The sequence below is a fragment of the Rhea pennata genome, chromosome 10 (genome assembly GCF_028389875.1).
Source record: "Rhea pennata isolate bPtePen1 chromosome 10, bPtePen1.pri, whole genome shotgun sequence".
NCBI lineage: Eukaryota > Metazoa > Chordata > Aves > Rheiformes > Rheidae > Rhea > Rhea pennata.
In genome coordinates, this window is record NC_084672.1 from 7,370,380 (window position 1) to 7,395,064 (window position 24,685).

The 24,685-nt window shown below is 45.3% G+C and overlaps 1 protein-coding gene across 2 annotated transcripts in view; it reads right to left on the reverse strand.

Annotated features, from left to right (window-relative positions):
- Nucleotides 1–24,685, reverse strand: part of SLCO3A1 (solute carrier organic anion transporter family member 3A1) — a 153,141-nt gene that overhangs the window by 33,901 nt on the left and 94,555 nt on the right. For both annotated transcript variants that reach the window (XM_062583304.1, XM_062583305.1), the window contains exons 3-4: nt 4,207–4,305; nt 659–922 (exon numbers count right to left, since the gene is read on the reverse strand). In XM_062583304.1, coding sequence (XP_062439288.1) covers nt 659–922; nt 4,207–4,305 — 363 coding nt within the window. The remainder of the gene's footprint in view (nt 1–658; nt 923–4,206; nt 4,306–24,685) is intronic.

Consider the following 24,685-nt stretch of genomic DNA (forward strand, 5'->3'; position numbering starts at 1 on the left):
CATTTACATCCCTGCAGGATCCCACGTGACATTTTCTGTTCCAATTTGCTACAAGCCATTTTCTGCCCTGCCAAGGACTTTGCTGCTATTCTAGGCTGATGTCTAGAGTTTCTCTTCCCAAAGGTTGTCTCTTCACCCATCCCAGTTTAAATGCTGTAGTGGTGCCCAGCGCTCACTGTTCATATTTGGGATTGTGCTGTGTCTCCAATGCTAGGAAACCCCCAATCTCCTTTAACTGCTCTTGCTGGCTTGCTCAGTTTGAGAGGCAGAGGGAAGCAGGACAGTAGACTAGAGAGAAGTTCACAGATTGCTTCAGTAATGGTGTTCCCCTTCGTTTTTATCAACTCTACAGGAATAGTATGGATTCCTGAATCTTTGTAGTTAAAAAAAAACCCTAACTCTCAAGTGTAACAAAGTCTCTCTTTAAAACGAGGACAATATCAGAGATAATTAGAAGCTAGGAACAGAAATTTCAGAATACTGTGGGTTTTTCTTTCTTTCTTTCTTTTTTTTTTCTTTTTTTTTCTTTTTTTTCTTTTTTTTTTCTTTTTTTTTTTTGTGGAGGTAGATGGACCTAATCAGAGACCAGTTATAAACCCAACCAGCTGTTAACCTGTTGCTAGTTCTCACAGAAAACACCAAGATGCAGTTTTGTCACCTCGCAACTGCTGAAAGCAGGATGTGCTGTTCTCGTCGTCCAGCGAGTGCCGCAGGACGCCGTTGCTCGGCTTGGGCCTCTCGTAGTCCCGTTCAGGGAGCATGGCCTGCTCGCTCTCCAACGCGTGCTCCGTCCGCGGGGGCAAGGACTGCGGGAACCCAAACATCGGGAGGGACGAGAAGAAGAGTAAGGCACCACAGAGCAGGAAGCCTCCCCACCACGCGCCGATCCACCGAGGGTCGTCCGGGGTGATGTCCAGCTTACCTGTGAGGGCGCACACAGGTGTCAGCAGCTTGACAGAAAGGAGGGGAGGGCAACAAAGTTAACAAACTCATAAACTAGAAGACAGCTTTTGGGGAACTCTTGGCTGGTTGGAAGTGAGGGGTTCCTAGACATAAGGTGAGGGACCCACAGTGCATCTTACATCCATTTGCTGTGAGCCACCAGCCACAAAGACCTCCAACTGCAGCAGATCCGTAAGACAAGCCAGCCCATGTAGTCAGCACCTGTAGCTTCCGCAGGTACCCCATAACCGTAGCTTCTCTTGAGTGCCTTTAGCTCTGGCAGCTCTGCAAGGCTGCCTTCTACCTGCTGTTTACAAGCAGTGTCCCCCTGTGCTGACACCTAGGTTTTGGGCATCACTAGCCCAGGGCATCAAGCGTGCAGAGGAAATAATCCTTCACTGGCATCCCCAGAAACTCCTGGCAATGACATGGTCCTTGGCTGAAATGGTTACTGGCTGAGGGATTAGCAGTATTCCCTCCGAGAGGGAATCTCTCCAGAGATCTTTCCAGACGATAACACTGACAAGGGCTCCATCAAAGGAAACCAGTGTTCAACTGAGAACTGAGACTGCAGGAAGATTGGGAAACATCCTAAAGAAAGGCAAGCACATACAGCTGACATATCCAATCAGCACAAAAGATTATGGAAGAGAAACAGCACACAGACATTGCATCTCCAACACAGCTTATTCTTTTTTTTTTTTCTCCAAGACCCATGCTTTCCCTGCTTTGAAATCACAGGTGTAAGTCCTTTTCAGCAAAGATGAGATGGATACTCGGGCTTGAGGGCCAGCTGTGATCGCATGGAGGGTGAAACAGCCCTGAACATTGGAAAAGAACTACTCACTGCATCAAATGGGCCCCAGGAGGGTAGAAAAATCAACAGTGAATGAAGAAAAACAGAGTAAGAAAGAAGAGTATCCTGCAGGCCATCACTCAGCAGAGATAAGGGAAAAGAAGCCACTGGAGGCAACTTGGGAAAATAAAAATCAGCAGCAGGAGAGAAGAAACCGTATTCCTAACAGCAACCCCTCTGCCTAAAAGTGAGCAGGCCCTGCAGCAAAGCCAGGCAGAGGGTGCCCGGTCCTGGGAGCTGGCTCCTAGGGGAGATCTGTGCCTGCGTGGCTGGAATAACAAGCTCCTTTGTTCATGATGTCTGTCTGGTTACAGCCACTCTGAAAAATCTGTCTCAAGTGAAGCAATCAAGTTGTCTCTCAAGCAGAGACAGTACGAAACTCCTTTCTCCTTAGGGAAAATAATACATAGCTCTCAAATATATATATAGTTTGAAAAATAGTTTTTTGGAGGAATTGAATTCTTTTGGTGTTATTTCTTCCTTCGAGAAATGCATTTTTCTATTCAGGCTCTTGGGAACCTAGTCACATGGAAAGCCACGTAAACAAAGGTTTTCCTCACATTCCCTTCCTAAAACAAGTGCTGGATGGATAGCAGCACAAAGCATATCCCAGCACCCTAGACCTCATGGCTGAGTTGGGGAGCAGGACAGGATTCACCCACTCACCCCGTTCAGGACTGCAAGGCAGAGCCAGTTGCAACATGGAAACTCTTTCTCATAAAAAAACAGGTGAAAGCTATGTGAGCACCAATCTTCACAGGACAATGATGGTCCCCTGCCAAAGACAGCTGGACCTGCAACTAGACAGTGGTGCACCCTACCAATAATCTGCCGAGCCACAATCTGTCCAGGCTTTTCAGTGATAATGCTCCACTCTTCTCCTCAGTGGCCCCATATTTGGTGCTTTTTGAGCCGAAAATGTGGAATAATCATCTTACATTAAGAACGGCTGCATCACACCAGACTAATGTCTCAGAGGCCAGCATCCTGCCTCTGAGAGTGACCAATTGCAGATACCCAGAAAGTCCACAATAACAAGGCCATCATATTCTTGACATTATTCCCCTTGCTTCATGTTATTTGTGGCTCAGGGATTTCTTAAGCTAGATTAAATGTCACCTGGATTTTTTTTTTCTTCCATAAACTTGTCCATTGACAAGTCCATTTATGACCCCATTGGTAAACTGCCCATATCCTGCGGTGGGGAGTTCTGCAGCTTTACCTACTAGGAAAAGAGGTATTTTCTTCTACACATTCACATTTTCTGGAAGATTATACTTAATGGTCACATGTGCAACAGGACCCAAACAAGCTACTCTCCCCACAGGACCAAATGAGTCTTTGGCATGCCTTTCCTAAAGGAAGGAATGAAATGGGACCATGTGGTGTGTGACAAGCCACAACTAAAAGTTTCAGCCATCAGAAAAAAGACTTATTTTCTGATCATTTGGGATTATTTAGATTTCTTCAGCTCACACATGTATACCAGACCAAGAAAGAGGGGTAGCACTTTTCCGGACATACACAGTTCTGCTCCGAGTCCTGCAAGGTTAAACTCCATCCAAACACATGCTGTAAAGGAGTATTTACAATATCATAAAATTGGAGCACGTCTGCAAAGGGGACAACACCCCTAAATCATGAGAGCCTGTTGGGATCAGAAAACTGAAGTAAAAGTGGCCGAAAAACTGAGAGAAGAGAACGAAGCATCAGGTTTGCCACCTACAACGAAAGGACTTGAGGTCACAGGAGAGAAAAGGCTGTTATGCATTGCCCTCTCGTGGCAAAGCGCACATATTGCAAGCGACAATAAATGCAGAAGTTGCAGGGTTTTTCTTTAGGAACCAAAAGACAATTTGCAACAATTTGCTTTAACCCAAGCACAGGGCCAGCATTAGCAACAATTAGCACTGCTCTACAAAAAAGCAACAGTGCTGCAAGGCCCAGTCTGTCCATCCAGACAGGGGCATTTGTAGATGGTGTAGGGCACAGAGCCTGGGGCTCCCCTCCTCAGGCCTCAAGGAAGGCACCACTCCAAATTTCATCCCAGGCTTTGGAAACAGCTTCCCAGGCAAGGCTATGTCCATGCTAGGTGGTGTGCCCTGCCACAGTGATATTTTCATGTGTGCTCTTAGAGCAGGGCTGAGACCCTTCTCAAACTCATTTCACAGCAAAAGAGCCGTGGAAGTGAAAAGCTTCTAGCCACTACAGACCTGTTATTTACTGGGACAGAAGTGACAAGGTTTGAATCCTAACCATAAAACTCCTCAAAAATGACACCTATATATGCAAGAGGCACTCAAGATAGAATAAGAAACAGTTTCCTAGTTGTAAGTACCAATATTTTTGTCCCTCTGATACAAGGGGATTAATGCACTCAATTAGAAATCAAACCCAGTTCTCCTTACTTGTGTCAATGAAGACAGCATCCACATAGATTTTGGTACAGAAGGAGCCCAAGATAAATCCACAGGCTGGTCCAAATACCAGCATCGTAAACAGGATCCCTGAAAGGAGAGAGAAAATGGAACGTTAATACTAGGCTCAGATTATTCATTGCAAGTTGCTTTGTCTGCCTTCGTACTGCTCTCCTGGGACCAAACAGATAGGGATTTGTTTCTGTGTCAAGTGGATGTATGCTTTGGACAAAAGGGCTCCCTAAATCCTTTTTGCTTTACCATAGTTCTTCAGGAAAAAGGAACAAATAAAGACATGATATTGCTGAAGGATTTCTATTGAGTGGAGAAGACAGTGCAGATGTACGCCACAGTTGGGTCAGCTGCCAGCTCCCCACAAGTATCTTTTTCAACTTTGGCTAAATTCATGGTAGACACGGATATTTGTAGAATTTAGAGACAGTAAATCTACAAAACGCTGAGTTGCCATAGACAGCTAGATAAAGTCCCTTTATAGAAGTAGAAACCCTCCTTCAAATCTATGAAGCCCTTCTCACCATCATACCCACCAATCAAATGTCCTCCAAGACTTACAGCTCTTCTACCCCTCATAAAGACTCACTTCTCTTCCATACCTGTCTAATGCCAAGCAAAGAGGTGACTGGAGGCTATTCTGAGTGAATCACTTATTTGTGTTGGTATTATATTTAGAATTCTTTATTCTCACTCCATTTTGGCCCTGAAACAGGAATGCTACAGGCACATTGCCAGCTCTCAATTATCCAGGGCAGAAAGGCGAGGGGACAAGAGAATCATCCAGAGAAAGAAGCACCACAGATAACACAAAATGCTTGTTAAATCAGCAAAAGGAACATGCTTAGTACCTTCACATTTAGGATGGAAAAACAACAAAAAATCCCTACGGAGCCTTATAAATGGATTTCTGAAGAAAGCAAGGGCAGGCCTGAGCAGCACAAAGTGGAGCAGTGCCTGTTCGCATGCTGTGGGGCAGAGCTTTGCCAATCGACCTGCGTGGTGAGGCACGCCAGCTCAGCAGGGCCCCTCTCCTAGGAATGGGCCAAACTTAGCTGCCAATAGTCTTCATGCCTCTGCACTTCAGAAGTGTCCCATGAAAGAGTTTATTCTAGTCCGGGGTGTTTTCTGCACTCCTCTTTAGCAATGGGATAATCCCACATTTCTCTCCAAATGTCTTTGTGGGTGCTGCCTAGCATCTTGCTGATTCATTTCATTGCATCAAGTTCCTTAGCTGGAAACTTCCAGTTCCTAAGGGCTCTCTCTCTGGGCAGCTCTCAGGAATTAGAGAAAAGATCAGAGCTGCAAAACATCGCCTGAAGATCATCAGTTGTACGCAAAGCAAACTGCACCTTCAACAAACAGAAAAAGCTGATGCAGTCAAAAATAACTTCACCTTCATTGTTACAATATGAGAAACAAACCAATTCCTTCAGGTCTGTGGTACCATGGACTAATATCTGGATTATCATCTAAGAGCAAAGCAACAGCTCTATCTAGCCACTCGCACAGAAACCGACCTTACTAATACCTTCATGGATATCATCTGCAAGACCAAGAGGGAGAAATGAAGAAGGTAGGAGGTGAAAAAACATCATGTCCCCCTTTCATGCGAGTGCTGGTAAGGAGTTACATCCATCAGGACAGTGGCAGAAGGTGTGGTCCTTGTACAGGTAGACCAGGCTGTCTTAGCACAGGCAAAAGCCGCAACACAGCATGGTGTCTGAGACCATTCCACCAGCTTAAGCTGATCTCCAGGGTTTCTGGCCATGACATCCACCCTCCCAGAGAGGCGGCCACCTCAATCCCGTGGTCCAATATCTGCAGGGTCCAGAGACCCTGGGTCTGCACTAGCAGATCTGGCACCACCACGGAAAGTTGGAGGTGCCGGCAGAGAGGATGTCTTGGGGGAGACCAGCACCAAGCCTGCACACAGCAGGATTCAGAGATCTCTGTGACAGCCCACAGGTCCCCAGGACATCTCCCTCCCCAGCAGCCCTGCTCCTTCTCAGCCCCAGCCTGTGCAGGCGCTCAGGACTACATAGTTTCCAAAAACCTTTTCTAAAATACTCACATGGCATTTTTACATCACTAGATGGCATCAGCGCTTGACGTTCAAGCCAGACCCGGGCTGGCGCAAGTCCCACACGAGCCGGCTGGTGGCTGGTGTACGGCTATGCGGCTCGCCCAGCGCTTTTCTCACCCAGTGACCGAGGTCAGAGCAATATCATGGGAAAAGTGCCGGCATATCCCAAGCTCACCATGTCCAATAGCCTTATTTGGGGGTTACGTAGCCTGCTAGTCCCTGGGAGATGGACAGCAAAATCCAGTGGGATGGTGACTTCATCCTGCTATCAACCCTGTGCATAATTAAGCTGTGTGCTTCGGCTGGTTGCAAGCAGTAAATCACAGACTTTCAAACAAACTGCTCTAAGCTGTTTAGGTTTTAATCAAACAGTTTAGTTTTCACAGACATTATTCTGAGGAAAACTGAGGAAAGCACGGCTGTTGCTCTGATAAATAGGTCTGCAATCAAAGATCAAGTAGATCTTTGATTCCTGGACAATAACGACAAATTTCTGTATATTCACTGTCACATACACGCTGATACCTGGCCCTCAAGTATTGCGGGTCAGCATGCACAGTGCCCTGAAGTTGTGTCCTGTAGAGATGACAAATGGAAATTGCATTTAGTTTGAGGAGCTCTCTGATCTGAGCAATAGGTCACAGCACCGCTCTGCTCTTACTTCGTTACTTCAAAAGAAACAAGGGAGAAAAAAACAGGTAGAATTGAGCACCTGCCCCCTCGAGCCACATACTCAGCTGGCAAGTGGCATTGCTGAAGTCAAAAGAAGCGTAAAAAAGTAGTCCCAACGGAGTCAGCGTTGCCCTGAGCATGCAGAGTGATCGCGTGCTAGGGGAACGCTCAACACCGGCCAAGAAACCTTCCCCACCAGAGCTACCTAACTACTCACGTTTGCATGGATGACGTCCTCTGGAGGGAAGGTCGCTGAGGGCACCAAAGCTTCTCAGTGCCAATACCGATTCCCACAGATGTCAAGAAGCAAACAGTGCTGCCCAACAGCTGTGCAATTGCCAAGCCGCACATGCAACTGAAAGGAGCATGTGGCCAGCAGACAGCTGCTTCCAGGGCCATCAAAAACCCAGGAGAGGAGCTCTGTGGCTCTGACTAGTACAAAGCTGATTTAAGACCCTGGAGACAGGATAAATCAAGTATGACCTGTTCTCCAGAGATAGCAGACATTCATTTTCTTTTTTTAAAACCCAATAATTGTTGGTTGATTTTAAGTGTAGCACCTCTGGAAAGCTGACATAATGCAGAAATTGTCATTTGGCATTGATGCAGGCTTATGGATAGAATGACACAAGGACCGTTTCTAACATTTCTTGGCATTACCTTTGGAAGTCCTGGGGATTGAGTTAAGGAAGACAGAGGTTTATCCCGTGATGATTTCCAAACCACAGGCAGAGTTGTCAAACTGTGAGTTTATAGGCACAACCAGTGTGTTTCATACAGCAAAGGGTAAGACAAAATGAATGGAAAAATATCATGCTTCACAAAAAACAGGGAATATTTTCCATTTACAAAATAAAAGGGAGCAAAGGCCTTTTGATAACAAACTGTTAGTACTAGAGAGATGCATGCAAAGAGGCAGCTCAAACAAAAGGCTAACTGCAAGAAACCTGTATCAAATGCACATACATGTGTGCACACATACTCCCTTTTCCAAGGCAATCTTCACAACTGGTGAATGCTCTCATTTCTTGCACTTCTTATATTGCTGCTAACAACCACTTCACAAACAAACCAAGCTATGTCCTCAGTTATTAAAACACCGCATTTCATAACCTGGCAGCTGAAACCTAGAACATGTTGTTTGCTCTGAAATGTCATCACTAGAGGGCAATGTGGGATTAAAGCATCCACAAAACACAGAAATAGCTAAGATCTTACTATAAGGTATTAAGTTATTACTCATCTCTAGGCCAGGTGCAAGAAAACCTTGTGTTAATTGTGTTTTTACTCCTCATACATTTTCACCTAAAACTCTGAAAACAACAAGCTCTTCCCATGCACTTTTTGTGATCCTCCCTCAGGACTCCAGTAAAATCCCACGTTTGCAATAATAGTGTATTGCACTGTGTCAAATACAGCTACCTTGGTCCTGAAAGAGCCCAAGGCGTGGACTGTCATGACAGATAGCTCAGGCTCTCCAGGGAGCTGGACCGTGCTTGAGGGTCAACAGAGCATCCCACCGTGCACAGTAAGACTATCAAGATCCTGCTTGTGGTTGAATGTTAACAGGGAATTGAGGGCTCAGAGGGAAACTATCCAAGTTAGAATTAGCTTTAGACATCCTTCTGCTTTTGAGAAATTCTGTGTGATTACTAATCACCACAGCTAGCAGCAAAATGCTTTGCACATCATCCACCTAGTAACACAACCAAGAAGCTGCTTATTAATAGGCAAGCAGGTCTGGCAAATCCCCTTTCCCCATCCCAGGGGTTGCTAGTAAAGATAAAGATACACTGAACTTATGGATAGCTTTAACACCCCTTGCTAGGTTTTTTCTTGTATTTCCCTCTAACTTTTAGATCAATCTGATTTGCTGCTGGTGGACATCACAGAGCTGAAGGGCACTAGCGTCAGGAGGAGCTCAAGCTTTCCAGGGGGCTGTGACCTGCTCCCAGGAGCAAACACATCAAAGGTCTCATCCTGGCTTCATTACAGTCTATTGCAAAACTCATGTTGATAGCAATAAAATTGGAGATCAGTACAAGATACTCTACTTCCACCTCTTCCCTTTTTTTCGTTTCAGTTTTAGCTCAGAATTTATTTCAGTCACTCAGAGCAGCACATTCAGTAACCAACATCCATCTTGAGAGAACAGAGGGAGAACAAAACTGGAACTACGAGCTCCAATGCTACCTTGGAAATAAACCTTTTATGCTCTGCATGGCCATTTCATCCTCTTCAGAAAGGTCTGTGCTTTGTCCTGCACCCAGTATTTCAAGGAGTGGGGAATGATCACCATTTATTTAACACTCCACAGACCACTGGGCAAGGTAGAATGAAAAAGGTTTCTCCTTTGTGCGCTTTGGGGTGTTTTTGTTGATGATGATGTTTAACTTTTTTCTTCTCGCCTAAATACAGCAAACATTAAAATTCAAGAGATGAGAACTGAGAAAAGCCAGTCATTTTGGATCAATGCAAACATTTTGTCTAACTTAGAAATACTTTGTTTCAGCTTAGGCCCTTTTAAAGTAGAATTATGCTTTATTTTGTAAAAAGTTAATTGTTTGAGGGGATATAGGGATTTAATAAGTAGTGGTAGGAATGCTGGAAGTACCCTACACGTGGGGGATAGAAAATGAAAGAATCACATTAAGCTGCCACCTTTTCCTCATTCACACTCCCCATAAGTCTCAGTATGATGTATCACAAGCATACCGACTTTGACCGATAACAGACTATGTAATAATGTATAATAACAGGATACCTTTTTTAATTGTTTCTTATAACGTTTACATATGACTTAAGGCCTGCTTCAAGAACACATCAGAACCAAGCACATTAGCTTCAAAGGAACTGGCCCAGACCTATAGCAGTGGGTGATAAAGCAGGATTTTATTCCCAGAGAAGTTAAAGGCTTCTGTCCTCACCTCCCTCTGTATCAAACTGGTCCAAATGTCAAATCTCCAGCCAAGAAGGCTCCAGTGCCACTTCCAGGAGAGCCAGCGCAGTAGGAACTTGCAACCTTGAGGTAACGCAGGCAGTCAGAAAGTGCAATGAATGATTTTTACATATACACTATATAGTTAGGAAACTGTAAATCTTAGTTTCTAACTGCCTCTGAGGTTAGACTGAGACAATTTCCTTGATGCTGGGACACTTAGCAAAGGGGTCTGGAGACAGCGACTCATTAAGGCTGTGTAATTATAGCGTAGCAGTTGTGATGCTGGGAGCACACCTAGTGATGAACTGCTCTGGAGGTTGATTAGAGGCCGGAGCAGAGCCAGAGGTGTCTGCTAACCTCAAAGGCCATTTGCACATCAGTGTCAGGAATATCACCCTGCTATGATGCAATGAGAAACCTCTTTTCTTCTACATGGAATGTCCTTCTCTTCCCTATGGGGGAAACTCAGGGCTGTACCTTCCCTCCGGGGCCTCCTTAGGGCCATGATCCAACTGTGCTTGTGCATCGTGTCCCAACGTACCGTGCCTTCCTAACTGCCGCTTCTTCTCCCCCCCCCCAGCAAAGTGCAACTAATGTGACCATCTTCCTGTCATCAGTGCACACACTGGGTGACATGTCTAGTATTCAGCTTCAAGCCCAGTTTTTGGAGACATGTGATTTAGCAGGCACTTCAGTTTGCTACCCAAGAATTCACCCAGCACTGTAGACCCATCTAGCAGCTCAGCCCAAGCATCTTGCTGCCAGAACTGAGCTGCTATTCACAGTTGAGCTGTCTGGTTAAATACCTACCTTGAGCACATCCTTCCTGTGCAAACATACCCCAAGCCCAAGGGTTGCCAACTTTCCTGGCCTTACAAAGCTGCACATTGAGCATGTGATTGAGAAGCACTCACTTTGGAGAGCTAGGGGAGAGGAAAAAGAACAGGAGGTAACACTGAGAAACGAGAACACCTCTGGGCAGGGAGCTGAATTACAGCTTCTTCTCAAAGCCCCTTGTCAAAACAGTCCTACTGCCAGTCACAAAACCCAGAGCCAGCCAAGGAAGTCATGCTTCAACTCCTCTCAAAGTGAGGATTTATTTTATGCTGAGAGGAAGAAGATCTGTTTGTGATGCAGCTTTGAAAAGTTCAGTTGCAGAGTCCCTTGGCAAAGCAACTATCTGTCAATAAAGCCCTGGAAAACACCATCAGAATCACCTCCAGGGACTTGCAATCATTTTGAAACCCTGCTTGAGTCATCTAGATGCCTCTGAGAATATTGTTTCCTGTTTCCATGTGAAATTAAGTCACCCTTCTAGGAAGGGCTGGATCAAAGGTGCATATGCAGAGAAACTGCACCACTCCAGTCTTCTCCTCCAGAGATTTGTAGATAACCAAGCTAGATGTGTTTGAGCATCAGAGAGCTAAATAAACCCTACTACATGCCTTGACAGTCTGGAAAAGCAGTGGCACTTCCAGACCAGCCCACAAACCTAGGGCCTGGAAGCATCTTCACCGCTGCCAAGTATGAAGCAGCTGAATACAGACCACCAGCATCGAACTACCCAGAGTTTCTCAACCACTGGCTAAGCCCTGGTGTTGTTGAGGAACACAAAAGATGCAGGAAATTTCTTTCACTGCAAAGTTAGTTTAGTCATTGCAACAAGTTGCAGCAAGTTACCACATCTCTGCAGAGGCATGTTTGGACCCGTGGACCAGGTCCTGGCTTGTATTCAGACAGCTTTTCTATTATGGGTCACTCTGGATGGAAACATCGCCTCCAGGTGAAACAAGGCACTGACAGGGTGAATCTAGTAGCTTTTACTCTGCTTTCAGGCATCCTTGGTGAAAAAAGCATGTTCTGCTTCTTTCCCTTGCAAAATGGGAACAACAGTACTGTCCCCTCTCTCAGGAGGCTTCAGAAGTGGAATGTGGCAGTTGAGTTTTAAGGTCATTGTCAGAGAGAGACATGAAGTAAAACATTAGCAGCTCAAACTAAAGCAAATCTTTTTGATAGGGCCAAAACTCTCTCCCTCTTTGGATTACGGAGTTATACGTGATTTTCCAAAGGTGGCAGGGACAAGACGGTCCAGTGACAGCCACAAAAAATCCATGTTCATGTATGGCAGAGGAGGGCAAGAAGCATCCGTGTGTGAGTGTCACCGTGGCCCCGCAGGTGCTGCCACAGACACAGGCAGATGTCAGCGGTGGGCGTCCTCCCCAGCGCCGTCCACTGCTCGCTCCTCCCTGGTGAGGGGACAAACTGTTTCTGGAAGTGCAGGCGGAACCAGTCCTGCAGAGCCCGGGATAATCTCCAAACCCGGCTTGTCCCACGTTTCCTGCTGCCGCAGTGGATGGGGCTGGCCTGTGTGAAGGGATTACGGGAATACAGTCCATGCATGCTGCAACCTGCCCTTAAAGAGACACCACTGCCGTGCAGCACCCCGCAGAGAAATCGGGATACGAATTGGGAATGCCGCATTTGCCTCCAAACAAGCTCGCAGCCCTCAAGGGTTTTGGAAAAAGGCTTCTGAGCTGATACCCTGCGGGCAGAGCCCTTTCCTGCTGTAGATTTTGTCCAATTTTTATCTATCAGCTGATGTAACCTCTAAAGAGCATGGAGAAGGCAGTTTCCTAGCCAGGTAGCTTCCTCCCGCGGCGAATCGCGCTGTGATCCTGCAGCTCTCCCCATCCTCCCCGACGGCCCGTTGGCCGGGGAGCTGCGGATGCAGCCTGCGCTCAGCAGCAGCCCGTTCCCACGCCGGCACGGGGATCTCTGCCCTCCCGGACAGCACACGGCCCCGCTCCTGGCCTTTCCTTCCCAGCCGCCCTGCAGGCAGCCTTCCTCCCTCGCCATCGGAGGACATCACTTTTCCGGCCACTTGACTCCTCGTCCACATACCCAGCAGCCCATCATCGCCTCCCGATTTTATCATCGCTCCCGCTCCTTTGCACTGTTGCAGCTGACCGCAGGAAACTGAAATAGGTAGCATTACGCCGGCAGCATGTTTGGATTTACTCTGCTTCCTCAGTGCAAGCACTGAAGCGGAGGGAATGCTAAAACAATCCTGACAGATGCTCCAAAATGCCCACAGCTGTTGATTAATGAGGAGCAATGCTGGGATGATTCACTTTAATTTTTAGCCTCTGTTCTGATAGGGATCAAAGCGGTTCCAACTGCACATTTGTATTAGACGAGCTGGGGAAGGGAAAAGGTTGAGTATTTCTACAATCCGTACAGTAGCACACGCATATCTGCAAATTTTGCCCTTGGTGCTCAGCAGCTCAAAAATGGAAGCTGAGTTTTCTAAAGGCAGTTGGAGAATAAGTACCCAATAGAGGATCAAAACTCCTCAGATGGAGACTTTTTTAATTGCTGCTTTCAGAGCCCTGTTAGCTGCATCTAGTCATTTCTCCACCTTTAAAGAGAGGCTTGTCCTGCTTTGTTAAGTGTTACAAGATGCATGAAATATCACGAAGTGGCTTTAGTAAGCAGAGACACAAAATGCAGTAGAGCAAACACTAATTCTGGTTCTGAGCTCCTCTGAAAACATTACTCCTTGATTCCACTGTAACGTAGCTCCACTCTCATATCTGCACATGCAATACAACACATGGGGAAAAATTGACAGCACTGCCCCGAGCCCCTGTATTTCTCACTATTGGACCTGCAGCTGATTTTAGCCAGTGAAATAGCTCCAGCAAGAAATAAGATTGCAAAACAGAAGCACTGGACTGAATCTGTCTTCTCACATTTCCATAGTCCCACTTGTGATGGGGACCTCCTTATAGGGGTTTGTTATTTGATTGCCCTACTTTTCTGAAATAATTTATTACCTGGTTTGAAACCAAGTAGCTCCAGAAATCTCTCCCATTCACTTCTTCCCTTCTTATATAAAGTATTTCTTGTTTGCAGCAATTTCCCAAAACATTTTCTGGGAAAAAAAGGTAACCCATAATGCCTCATGAAGCAGGGAGCTGATTTTAATGGAAGTTACTCACTACTGTTTTGAAATCCTGCAAAGACTTATTTGCTCCGTGTTTAACAAGCCTTAATGGCTGTGTCTGAAGCTGGTGGGGGTTTTCCTTTACTTGTCAAAAGGTAGGAAAAAAAATACATCCATGCTACAGACATAACTAGCTTCTAACGTGATCCCTCCACAGCTGTAGAGGGCCCAGGAAGATGGCTTTCCTCGCACATGCTGGAGGAGACTTTCCTTAAATAAAATCTTCTCAGCACAGTTCTTTGTTCTAGCCTGTATTTAGCATTCAGATGTTAAACCCTAAAGAGGTTGCTAGAATTTGAAGGTACATTACATAGAGGTTTCTCCCTAGACTACCAGTGTCCCTTTAAATATTGATTTCCATCAGAATGTATAAGGATTTCTCCAAGGAGATGACTGCTGACTTTGAGATGAAATGTGGTTTCCATAAGCAGCGTTGCCTGGTGAGCAATCCTGTGTTTTCAATTATTAGCGAGCCTTAAGTTTGTTTTATCAGGAAATCCCTGTCCCCGGCCCTATCGAGGCTACATCTGAAAGGATCAACGTTACACCAACAGCTGCTAGTCCCAGGAGAGCCCGGTGCGTGCACACAAATGTTTGCAGAGCAGCACACAAAGCAACAGGACTCCTACGTTAGGAGCCCAAGCTGAGCACCCAGCCCCAAATTTTCCACAGTGACTAGGTCTACCTCTGACAGCCTCTGACAGCTCGGAAACACACACGTGCTGCCTTCTGCCCTCATTATGATAAGCTCAGAAATAATGAAAATGCAAGGAGGGAAAAAAAAAACAAAAAAACTCCAAACAAATCAAAATGAAAAAAAAAAGATCCCTACTGTGCTGGCATTTTAGGTCACTGGTTTGGCCAGTGGCTGAATTAGGATCACCAATAAGATTGCAGAGAAACAAATCAAGCCACGAGTAAAAGCTGCACAACCGTCAAAAACAGGTTTGCAAACAAAACAAAAATTAAAGTTGCTGGTTTGTGAGCAATGCAAGGTAAACTATGTGGATACTCCCACTCCAAATGCTAATGTTACTTTGGTACCTACCAGCTGGTGCCGGGAGCTGACTATTCCCCACCTCCCGAACAGTCTTCCTAATCAGCATCCGAGCACCCTTCCAAGCTGTAGAGGGATTGCTTGCTACATTTCTCTCCTCACTTATGTGAGGTTGCAGAAGAAATTTGCTTATGCTAATCAAACCCTGGCACGACTTGTAGGAGACACTAATCCAGTGGCAATCTCCATCAGTCTCTGCATATTTAACTAAAGCAGTGAACACTCGTGGAGGATTAGGGACACGATGGTATTGTTGCAGCAGCGTTCTCCTCCTCAAGCTGCAATTGCTCTGACGCTCTGTCTCCTAATATTTACATACACTGTACACACAAGCAACCTGCAAGTCTCACGAAGACACAGAATTGCCTCAAGTCCATGCAAGCGTTCTGGTCAGGCGCTCTACCAGCAAAACCATAGCCACCATGTAGTGCCATTTAATAGATCTCCTTGCACTGGGCAATATTGTCTCCATTACCCTCTGCCAAAATGTTTACATTTGCATTGCTTATTTATAAAGCACCATCCTTGAAGGTATAAACATTGCTTAATACCCATGAAATATATACATTTCTTCCTCTGAAGAGTGTGCATAGTTTAAATGCACGTGGCAAAAGATTAGAGACTATGAGCTGGATTGAGCAAACTTTTGGAAAAGGAGCTTAATAGTCTAATAATCCAGTTTCCCATCACTTTGTGCCAGAAATAAAGCAATGCCCTCTCTGCTTCAGGTACGTTGCTGGTCCAGCATCGCCGTTCTCCAGGATGGAGGATCAATGCTAGCACTCTTCAGCCTGTCTTGAAACATAAGGAAAAGTAACTTGTTCCACCTACCCTTATGGCTCATATCCCTGCCCCTACATTTTGCTTGTTATATTCTTAGAAAAAGCCAGCTCAGTTTAAGATGCGAGTATAAGAACATATCTAACTATAGCATGCAAACCCATGGCAGTGTGACGCGCAGCCCCACGAGATGCAAGTTCCACACCTTTAACGTAGAGCACAAATACGCCAACTGTAGCTGCGGGTTTGAAGGATTTCCACATTTCAAGCAAATCTCTCTTTGCTAACTACCTTGGGAAGCAGCCACCAAATAGACTCTGAAAGAAAAGTGTGCTTAAACTTTTTAACACGTACTTGGCATTTAAGTAAGTCGCATGCCTTAGAGCTGTGTTCATGTCCTTCCAGCCATTAAATGCAAACACCTGTCTTACCAGATCCACAGGGCTGCTTTAGTTGAGAAGGCCAAATTTCATTTCACCAGTTTCACAGGAATTGTGCCAACATTATGTAATATGGAAATGCACTTAAAGGACAGGTTTTGCTATAGGACTCTAACTCCCCTCCGACTTTGCTGACTGGATTCACTGAGTGTTCCTGATCCCACGGAGAAGGCTAGGGATGCTTTAGGCAATGCAGTCCTTCCCATTCCTCTCTCCTCTGTTTGGGTAAGCTGTCTAGCCCAGTCTCTGTGAAATCGGGATAGTGGTTGGTTGTGTCCAAGGTTCACGCGTATTCCTCATCACCTGAATTTCATGGCAGTGAGAACCTTTCATCCTTCTCACATACTAGCAAACAAAAACACCTCCGCCTCCCCCCCAGTCAGGAAGCATTGTTCAGCTCCATTTCCTTTCTGCTGTACCTCTTCCACCCTCTCCATAACAACCTTCCCTTCCTAAAAGCTTTTCCCTGCAAGACTCCTCATTCCCTTCTTCCTTCTCTCAGCCCAGCAGCAATAGAGGGACTCCACTGCTTCATTTCCACCTGCTTTTAACATCTTTAACATGGTGTTAGTCATTTCTTGGCTCTTTGTGCCAACAGCACCTGAGATTTCAAGGCTCCCCTCCAAGGACCACATGAGACAAGTTTCCAAGACCAGAGAAGACAGGTTCACTCAGTCTGGCATGGCACCAGATACCCCAGCAGGCTGCAGTCCCCCAGATCTCACTCTCACCCTGGCTGATAGACTTGTTACAAACATAAATATGTAAAGTAATCCTTCCTGAATGTCACATGTGCCACAGAGTCTGCTCCTGTTGTTCAAAGCATTCCCGCACCAGGGATAACCAGACCTCCAATCTCTGCCACCCCACTCTCCAGGGCTCCCTGGAAGCTTTAAAAGAAAAGGACAGGAAGGAAAAGTTCAAGACAACTGAATTGTCAAACTAAACGAACTGTCTTGGCAACACCATGCCCTCCTGAAAGCCATGGGCAAAACTCTGATGTTCAGCAAAACCAGTTTTTAGATCCTTCATGATCCCCCCTTAAATTTCCCTTTACCTGGCTGTTATTCAAGGAGAGATTATGCTGCTTGGTGGAGGATGACCCATGGGCAGAGAGCACTGGGTAAGCACACGTAAACCCATGCTAAGCTCCTGAAGCAAGGAAAGATCTGGGAATTGGAGACACCGTGAGACAAGGTGCTGGGAATGTAGTGCCGTTAGCTGTTATCTGTACCACCCATTTCGGAAAGGGCTGTTTTTTTCTCTGCAGAATAGATTTAATCTAGTTTAATAATGGCTGTGCTATCAGGAAGGAAAAGAGAAATTAAAAAACAAAACTTCTGTTGTTCTGCTTCCTCATATTGCAAATGCCAGCAGAAAAAGTGTTTGCTCTCGACAATAGTCATTCTTTGCACTGACCCAAATCTCACTGAAGTTTGTGGGAACTCTCTCCACTGCCCTTAACTGGCTTTAGATCAAGAGACAGAGCTCTCAGCCTGCGTCTTTGCAGCCCTTCGTCAACGAGCAGCTCACAGAGTGAGCCCCTGCGCTCGAGGCCACATACAGATGGGCTCAGATCTGCTCTCCTGCCCAATCACCTGCAGCTGGAGCTCCAGCCAAGCTTTGCTTCATGGGCAGCCTTACTTCAACAGTCTCTATGCAAACTTGGAAAGTCTTAGTTTCATATCACTCATTATCATCAAATGCCTCAGTTGGAAATTTAAATCGCTGTGTTTGAAACACAAGAAACACAGCCAGAAGCCCAAAGTCAGGCACGAATTGATGCAGACATTCAAAAGAAGTGCTCAGGCAGTAACTGCTAGGAGGAGGGTGGAACAACACCATGATCTCATGAAACATGTCCCTCTGCACCACAGGGGTGCTCCGTCCAATAAACCTGTGCAAATATCTGCAAATATCCCCCACCGCTCACCCTGAAGACTAAGGGATGCCAGATGCTAGTCTGTTCTGGGGGATGGGGAGGCTGGCTGGATGCAAGGATAATCCCCCAATCTAAGATTACTTTCAATATAATTTCTGGCAGTGCCTAACAGCCCTCTGTTATGTTACAAAGCACAAACCCCAGAGGCTGGATCCACAGGGCTAGAGGACTCAGTTCCTGACAAAGTGAATTATTCAGCATCTCATCCCTAGCCCCCAGCCATTTGGGGCCAACACATCCTTGCCTTCCACGTCCCCAAACCATAGACAACATATACGTTCTGCTGAGGCTTCTTACAAAGTTGGAAGCTTCTGGGAACTGCCAGTCTCTCCAGTACTGCTTTCGTGAGAATACTTCGCTCCGAAGAGGACTCTGTCCCTGATGAGTCTCTCTCTCTCCAGGGGAGAGAACAGCTGCTGCTATTATTATGGGTTTGTCTCCCTTAATTAAGCAGCCACAGATAAGATGAAAGATGAAAACAAAGCCCTTTTCCAGCCCTTTCAGGAGATGGAAGGAAAGGATGGTCTGGACAAAGACCGCAAGAGGAGTAATTCTTTCCCACAGCAAACTTGGTCTTGCATCTTAAATTGGAAAATGAATTTAAAGCACCAGAATATCCTATTTAAAATTAACCACACTAGAATGCCCTAATTCAAGATGCTTTGGGGGAGTTAACCTTCGTCCAAGGGAAGCAACCCTAATGGGCCAAGTACGATGATCCTAATCGTACCCAGACATTTCTCAGGTTGTTTATAACACCACAAGCTTGTTACCACCCATCCATTGCAAGTCTCATGTTGCAAATTATTACAGCAAGTCACCAGTGTCGGCATTTCCAAGCCCTGTCCCACATAGAGATCCAAGTTAAGAAACTCATACTATTAAATTAATCCAGCTGAAAGAACTGATACAGAAAGGAAGAACATACGGAGAACGTGACAGGAAGCTGCGAACACTAATTTTCAGAACAACAAATACAGACACATTTTTTTCTACCACCATTTCATGAAATTTTGCCTTTCTAGTAAAGCCCTAGTAAGTGAAATTAGTCAGATGACTTTTGATAGGTCTATACGACACTGGAAAATGCAGTGGATGAAGTCATCAGTCTTTATGAGATTATGGCTGCTTGTTCTTAATCTCATTCTAAGGAAGGAATTCTCCTTCTAAAAATTTCAAAATGAAAATTATTATTTTATTTTGAAAAAATCATTCTTATGGAATGTATTTTCATATTGCACAATATATAACAATATAAAAAATGAAATAGTAATAGGAACACTGATTTGACATTTTGGTTTTTTAAATACTTTATTGTGGCAATTTCAAGATCTACCATTTTTCCTGCAGCAAAAAAAAAAAAAAAAAAAAAAAGAAAAAGAAAAAAAGACATATTTAATGAAAATTCAACACTTTGCAAGAAATAGAGCTGCTGTCTCCCACACAGCTCCAGTGAAAGCTGGTCCCTGCAGAATCGCCTTAGCTGGCCACCAAACTGCCACATGCTTCAGCTGATGTGGCTTTGGATGATGATCTTTTATTCTTTTTGGCAGAGTTTGTCATATTCAGTAATTACATTTTCCAGGGCAGGCTTTCTGCCAGAGCTCAAAATGACGACCAACGGGCCCCTTTCAACCAGCTGCTATGATTCCAGCCTTGATTAGTTATTAAAGGGCTGTTGAAATCCATTGCAAGAATCACCCTTTCTAGTTAGGCTACTACTCTGGCTCCAGGGAGAGGTAGGCTTGAAAGGAGAATAGGAAAACACTGCAAGCAATAAAGAGAGACTTGAAAGCCCTGAAATAGTAGCTATTTTGTATAACGGCACCACCCAGGCAGCGACAGGCTTGTCTCTACTGTTCTTGTGTCAGCTGGAAATGAGCGGCCTTGAGCTGGTATGAGCGAGCTCAGTTCTAATGTTCACCAAAAACTGAAGTAAAACTTATTGGAAAAACCTGGACTCTTTTCACCTGACTAATACTAGGCTTCCTGTTCCCTTATTTTGTTTTAGCTAGCTTTAGAGAATGAGACAGATAAGAAAAGCCTGTGTTTCCGCACATGTACAGGTGCTTCCTGGCTACCTGCTCCCTAATAAATACCGACTTCATGGACTTGTTTACATCTGACAGGGAGTAGGGGGACTTCAAGATACTAAATTCTTATGATTGGCATGAATATGTGGCCATAGGAGCAGCAATGTCCTGGTAATGCTTCTACTGAATGAAGAGCTGTTACACACGCACGCTTACTCTTGAAACACAGATTTGTAGGGACTAGATGCTATGGGCTGTGCGGCTTCCAGCTGCCAAGGGCGGCAGCAGAGGTGTCCCTGCTCTCTTTTCTCACTGTAGTAGCCCAGAACTGTCATCACCAGGTTGGGACATTAATCTTGTGCTCAGCTGGCTTTTTTTGCATCACCAGTCCCACTTCTTGCACTTCATGGGAAAGCTGGGACAAGGATTGATGCTGAGGGAAGCAGCTGGTCCACTGACTCCCTTATTTTCTCCAATCCCTCATTTGTTTTCCACACCAGTTCCCATCCTTACTCAACATTCTCCGCCTGGCCGGAGCTGCTAAGAGATAGCCTCCTCGCAAGCCACCTATTAAAAGTGGGGAAATCCTTTTGCAGAGGTAGCATAGCCACAAGGCCTCAAGATGGACAGTGTAATTTGCTTATACAATCCCCTCATTTGACCAAAAGTTGAAGGTAGCACTTCATTTTTCATCTGAGCAACTGATATTGCTGCCCTCATTGATGTCAGTTAATCCATCCTTTCTTTCCGGTGACAGAACCAGCACCTCCAGCTGAACCTTCTCTCCGTGTCCTCCCATACGATCTGCCTCCTGTCTCTGCCTATTCCCACATCCTGTTGCCCGAGTGCTCTGCTCCAGCATTCGCAGTGGCTGTGTGACGTTTCATTTGCCAAGACGACATCCTCGCTCATCAGCATGCTTTCCTCTCCTCCCAGAGCATTGCGACAGATGCTCCTGCAGCACCTGCAGGACAGATCCTACCATCTCCAAAATGCTACTGCTCTGACCTTCCTATCACTGTCAGCCCCTCAGGGCTGGCCAGCCAAAGGTCAAATAGCAACAGCCTCGCCACAAACACTGCCTGTATTTACAGGTATCGCAGACACTGATTATACGGTATCACAGGTCAGCTGTTCATCTGTGGGTTGGTAAAATGTAGCAAGCTTGCCTTGGCAGAAGAACAGGTCTTTCACCTCAAGGAAAACCTCTCATTTCCTTCATCCTCTAATTCCCAACTTCTAATTTCCACTGTCTCCTAGTTTCCCCCAAAGAAATGACAGTTTCTGGCAGAGTAAACACCAAGCAGGAGAGGCTGGTCCTTGCACAAGGAAGAATCAGGCTCCCATCACTGCATATTGAACAAACAAAATATTTTCTTAACGGCAGAAGACAGAACCGAGGCACCATGAGCCTAAGGGATATGACCAAGCATATTCCCAGGGTTTCAGGGAACCAGGATTTCAATCTACCATTTTTATCCAGTACCGTTACAGTGAAACGCCTGGCTGCTACGCAGACCAGATTCCACGCTAGCTCCTTTCTAACCTGCTTTGATAGGTCCTTTCCTCACCATTTACATAATCATCCATTTAACTGCATGTCCTTCTCCTTTTAATAATCAAAGAGTCTTAATTTTCTCTTCAGTCATCAAGTACAGAAACAGTCAAGGGCTTGGCACACACCACAAATACCAAGGACATAAACAACTGGCACCGTTAGGAAGGAGCAGTCCCTAAGCAAACAGTCACAATCACGCTCGACATGAACTTCCGCTCTCTGCAGCCACCAAATTTTAAAGAAAGGCTAACAATATTGCTCCTGGCTAGTTTCAGAATCTAAAAAATAGCAAATAATAAATTATATATCTGATTTAAGACTACTTAAATAATAAATTCCTTTATAGACCTGGGTTGTGAGGAAGTTTTGTCCAGGCTCTATCAAGGTCCCTGAAACATCTTGCGTTCTTCAAGACAGCCAGGTTCTCTCTGGCTAGGATTTCTCCAGCCTCCTAGCATTTCAGACCATAGTTGCAGCTGCAGGCTGCTAAAGCCGGAGCTGGCTCGTTGTTTCCCCCTGGGCAGACCTCAATGAAGTTACCTACAGGATCATGATAAAAAATTAATGGAATACTCTTCCATTTGTCACTGAATCCACATCCTGTGTGGGACACTATGTATGAACATTACACAATTAGGTTTGCGGAAAAACATCATCAATGAAGCGGTCATACTCAGGGGAACATTCTGCCTTTTTTTGCATTCTGTTCTTTTATCATCTCCCAGAAGCTTTTTATTAGTAAACCTATCAATATGTTTTATTATTAAACCTAACAATACATTTAAAAAGGATCCAGAGCAGAAATGCATAGAGTGCACTCGGTATTTATCGTGCTCATTTCTGCCTCGTAAAGCCGGCATAATCTGCCAGAAAGCTCAGGGCTTTGTTGCCTCTGCTAACACAACCCGAACCACAGGGAGGTGAAGGGGACTTGGTTTTACATTATCCTGTTTACGTTCCTTTTCTCAGCAAAGTTGCAGCTTTGAAAGCCTTTCCCCTTAACTCAGCTCCCCTCTTCGCTTTTTTCCTTTGCATGGTCAAATCCACCATTTAATCAGGTTAGCATGCCACGAAAGTAAACATTTAAAAACATGCCGGTGGTTCATCAGAGCACACCGTATCACCAGGAAAGGTAAAGCACACCACCTCTGCTTCACAGCTTTCTGCTTCCTCTGTGAGAAATCTGGCAAGCAGTGCAGTAAAAATAAAACAGATTTCTGCCTGCCTATGGAAACACTTCATTTAGCCCTAAAATTTAGACTATCAAACCTCGTGAATTTTTAACAAAAAAAAAAAAAAATCCAAAATACTCTGCTGAAATCATTGAAATGTTATGTGTTGATAGAGCGAAAAATAGCTATCTAGAGTTACTTTCACCTCATTATTAGACTATATTCTAATCTTTTGCCCTCATCCAAATAAAATAACGTTGATAATCTCCTTTGAAAGTTCGGACAAATTTGATGCAATCCTGCAATGCATTTTAATTCGGATGAATCGACCTTTCCTCATGGAAAATTGCCACAGTGAGAGGCATCCAGCAGGCCTAATCTAGCAATCACCATGCAAGCTTTGTCGTGGAGGTCTGACACGTCCAACTGAAAGATGCAGGAATGAACAAGGAGGTTTCTGACCCTTTACGAATGTCCTCAAACCTGAAGGCTGAAAGTTTAAACAATTTTCTGTTGCATTTAGCCAAGATCATGCACGCAACTGTAGCAGGGCACGCGTCTAAAGGAAATTACCTGGGCACCGAAGGCATGTACTGTATTTGTCTGCAGCATACCAACTAAAGTCTTTGGGCAAATTATTATACCTTACCACTTAAGAAAGAGACAAGTTTTCCTTCCTTGTGAAGGACCATTGATCACATAATAAAATAAGAGATAGTTACTATTTGGAATATTAAAGTGTGCATCACTTAAAAGACAGTTTGACAATACACATTTTTAAGAGTCCAAACACATTAGAGTCCATCTAGCTCATTTTTACAGGAAAGCATATTACCACCCAATAGTGTTGTGGCAAAGATGTATTAAATCACATTTACTTGATCACTGTGGTCAGTGTAGAACTGCTCCTTCCACATTTTTGTAAAGGATTAATTTTCAGGCATGTACACATACAATTTTATTGTACAAACCGAGTAATGCCGTGCGTTTATATTCCAGTTGTTAAACTTACTGAACTAGAGAAAAAGTGGAGAAAAGGAAGATAGGGAAAAAAAACATATTTGGTGTTGTATGTAAGCCTACTATTCCTTTAAATAGTAGCTACTGTAATGCAAGACGGGTGCTGACTGAGACAGTTTGAAAATATAAAACCCTTCCGGACACGCAGATCTCTGATCCTGTTTATAGAGGGCCCCTCATTCACCCTGAAACGCCGCCGCCGCACAGGCTCAGCTGTTAGAGGTGCATTTAATCCTGCCTCCGCTCCGCTCCGCTCGCTAGCGCCGACCCTGCTCTCCGCACCCTGCCTGATCAGAGACGCGTGCTGCAGCTGCCCGGCCGGCGGCGAAGGCAGCACCCGCCCCCGAGACACCTCGCCGAGCCGCCTCTCCTCCGCCGCGGTCTGCTCAGGCGGGGGCTCGCGGTCCTGTCACAGAAATTAATGTAACGTGGAGGAAAGCAGGTCACCTCTCGGCACGCCGAAGCCTGGAGAGCGCGGCCGGGTTTGCGCCGCTTGCAGACCTACAGCTTTATTAGCTGTAACTCGTTATGCACCCAGCAGAAAAAAGTAGTTCCTGCCTTCACCTTTGCGAGGTCACGTGTGCCATGTTCAGCGGAGGGGATGCGGGTCACAGAAAGCCCCAGGACTGCCGACAGCAGCTGTCCCAACGTCGTACGTGTGTTTTGCACCACTCACTTCTGGAGAGTCGATGCAGCGAAGCCTCTTTGGCCGCACGACCCTCTGATGGCTGCTAAAATCTCCTCAGCCGAC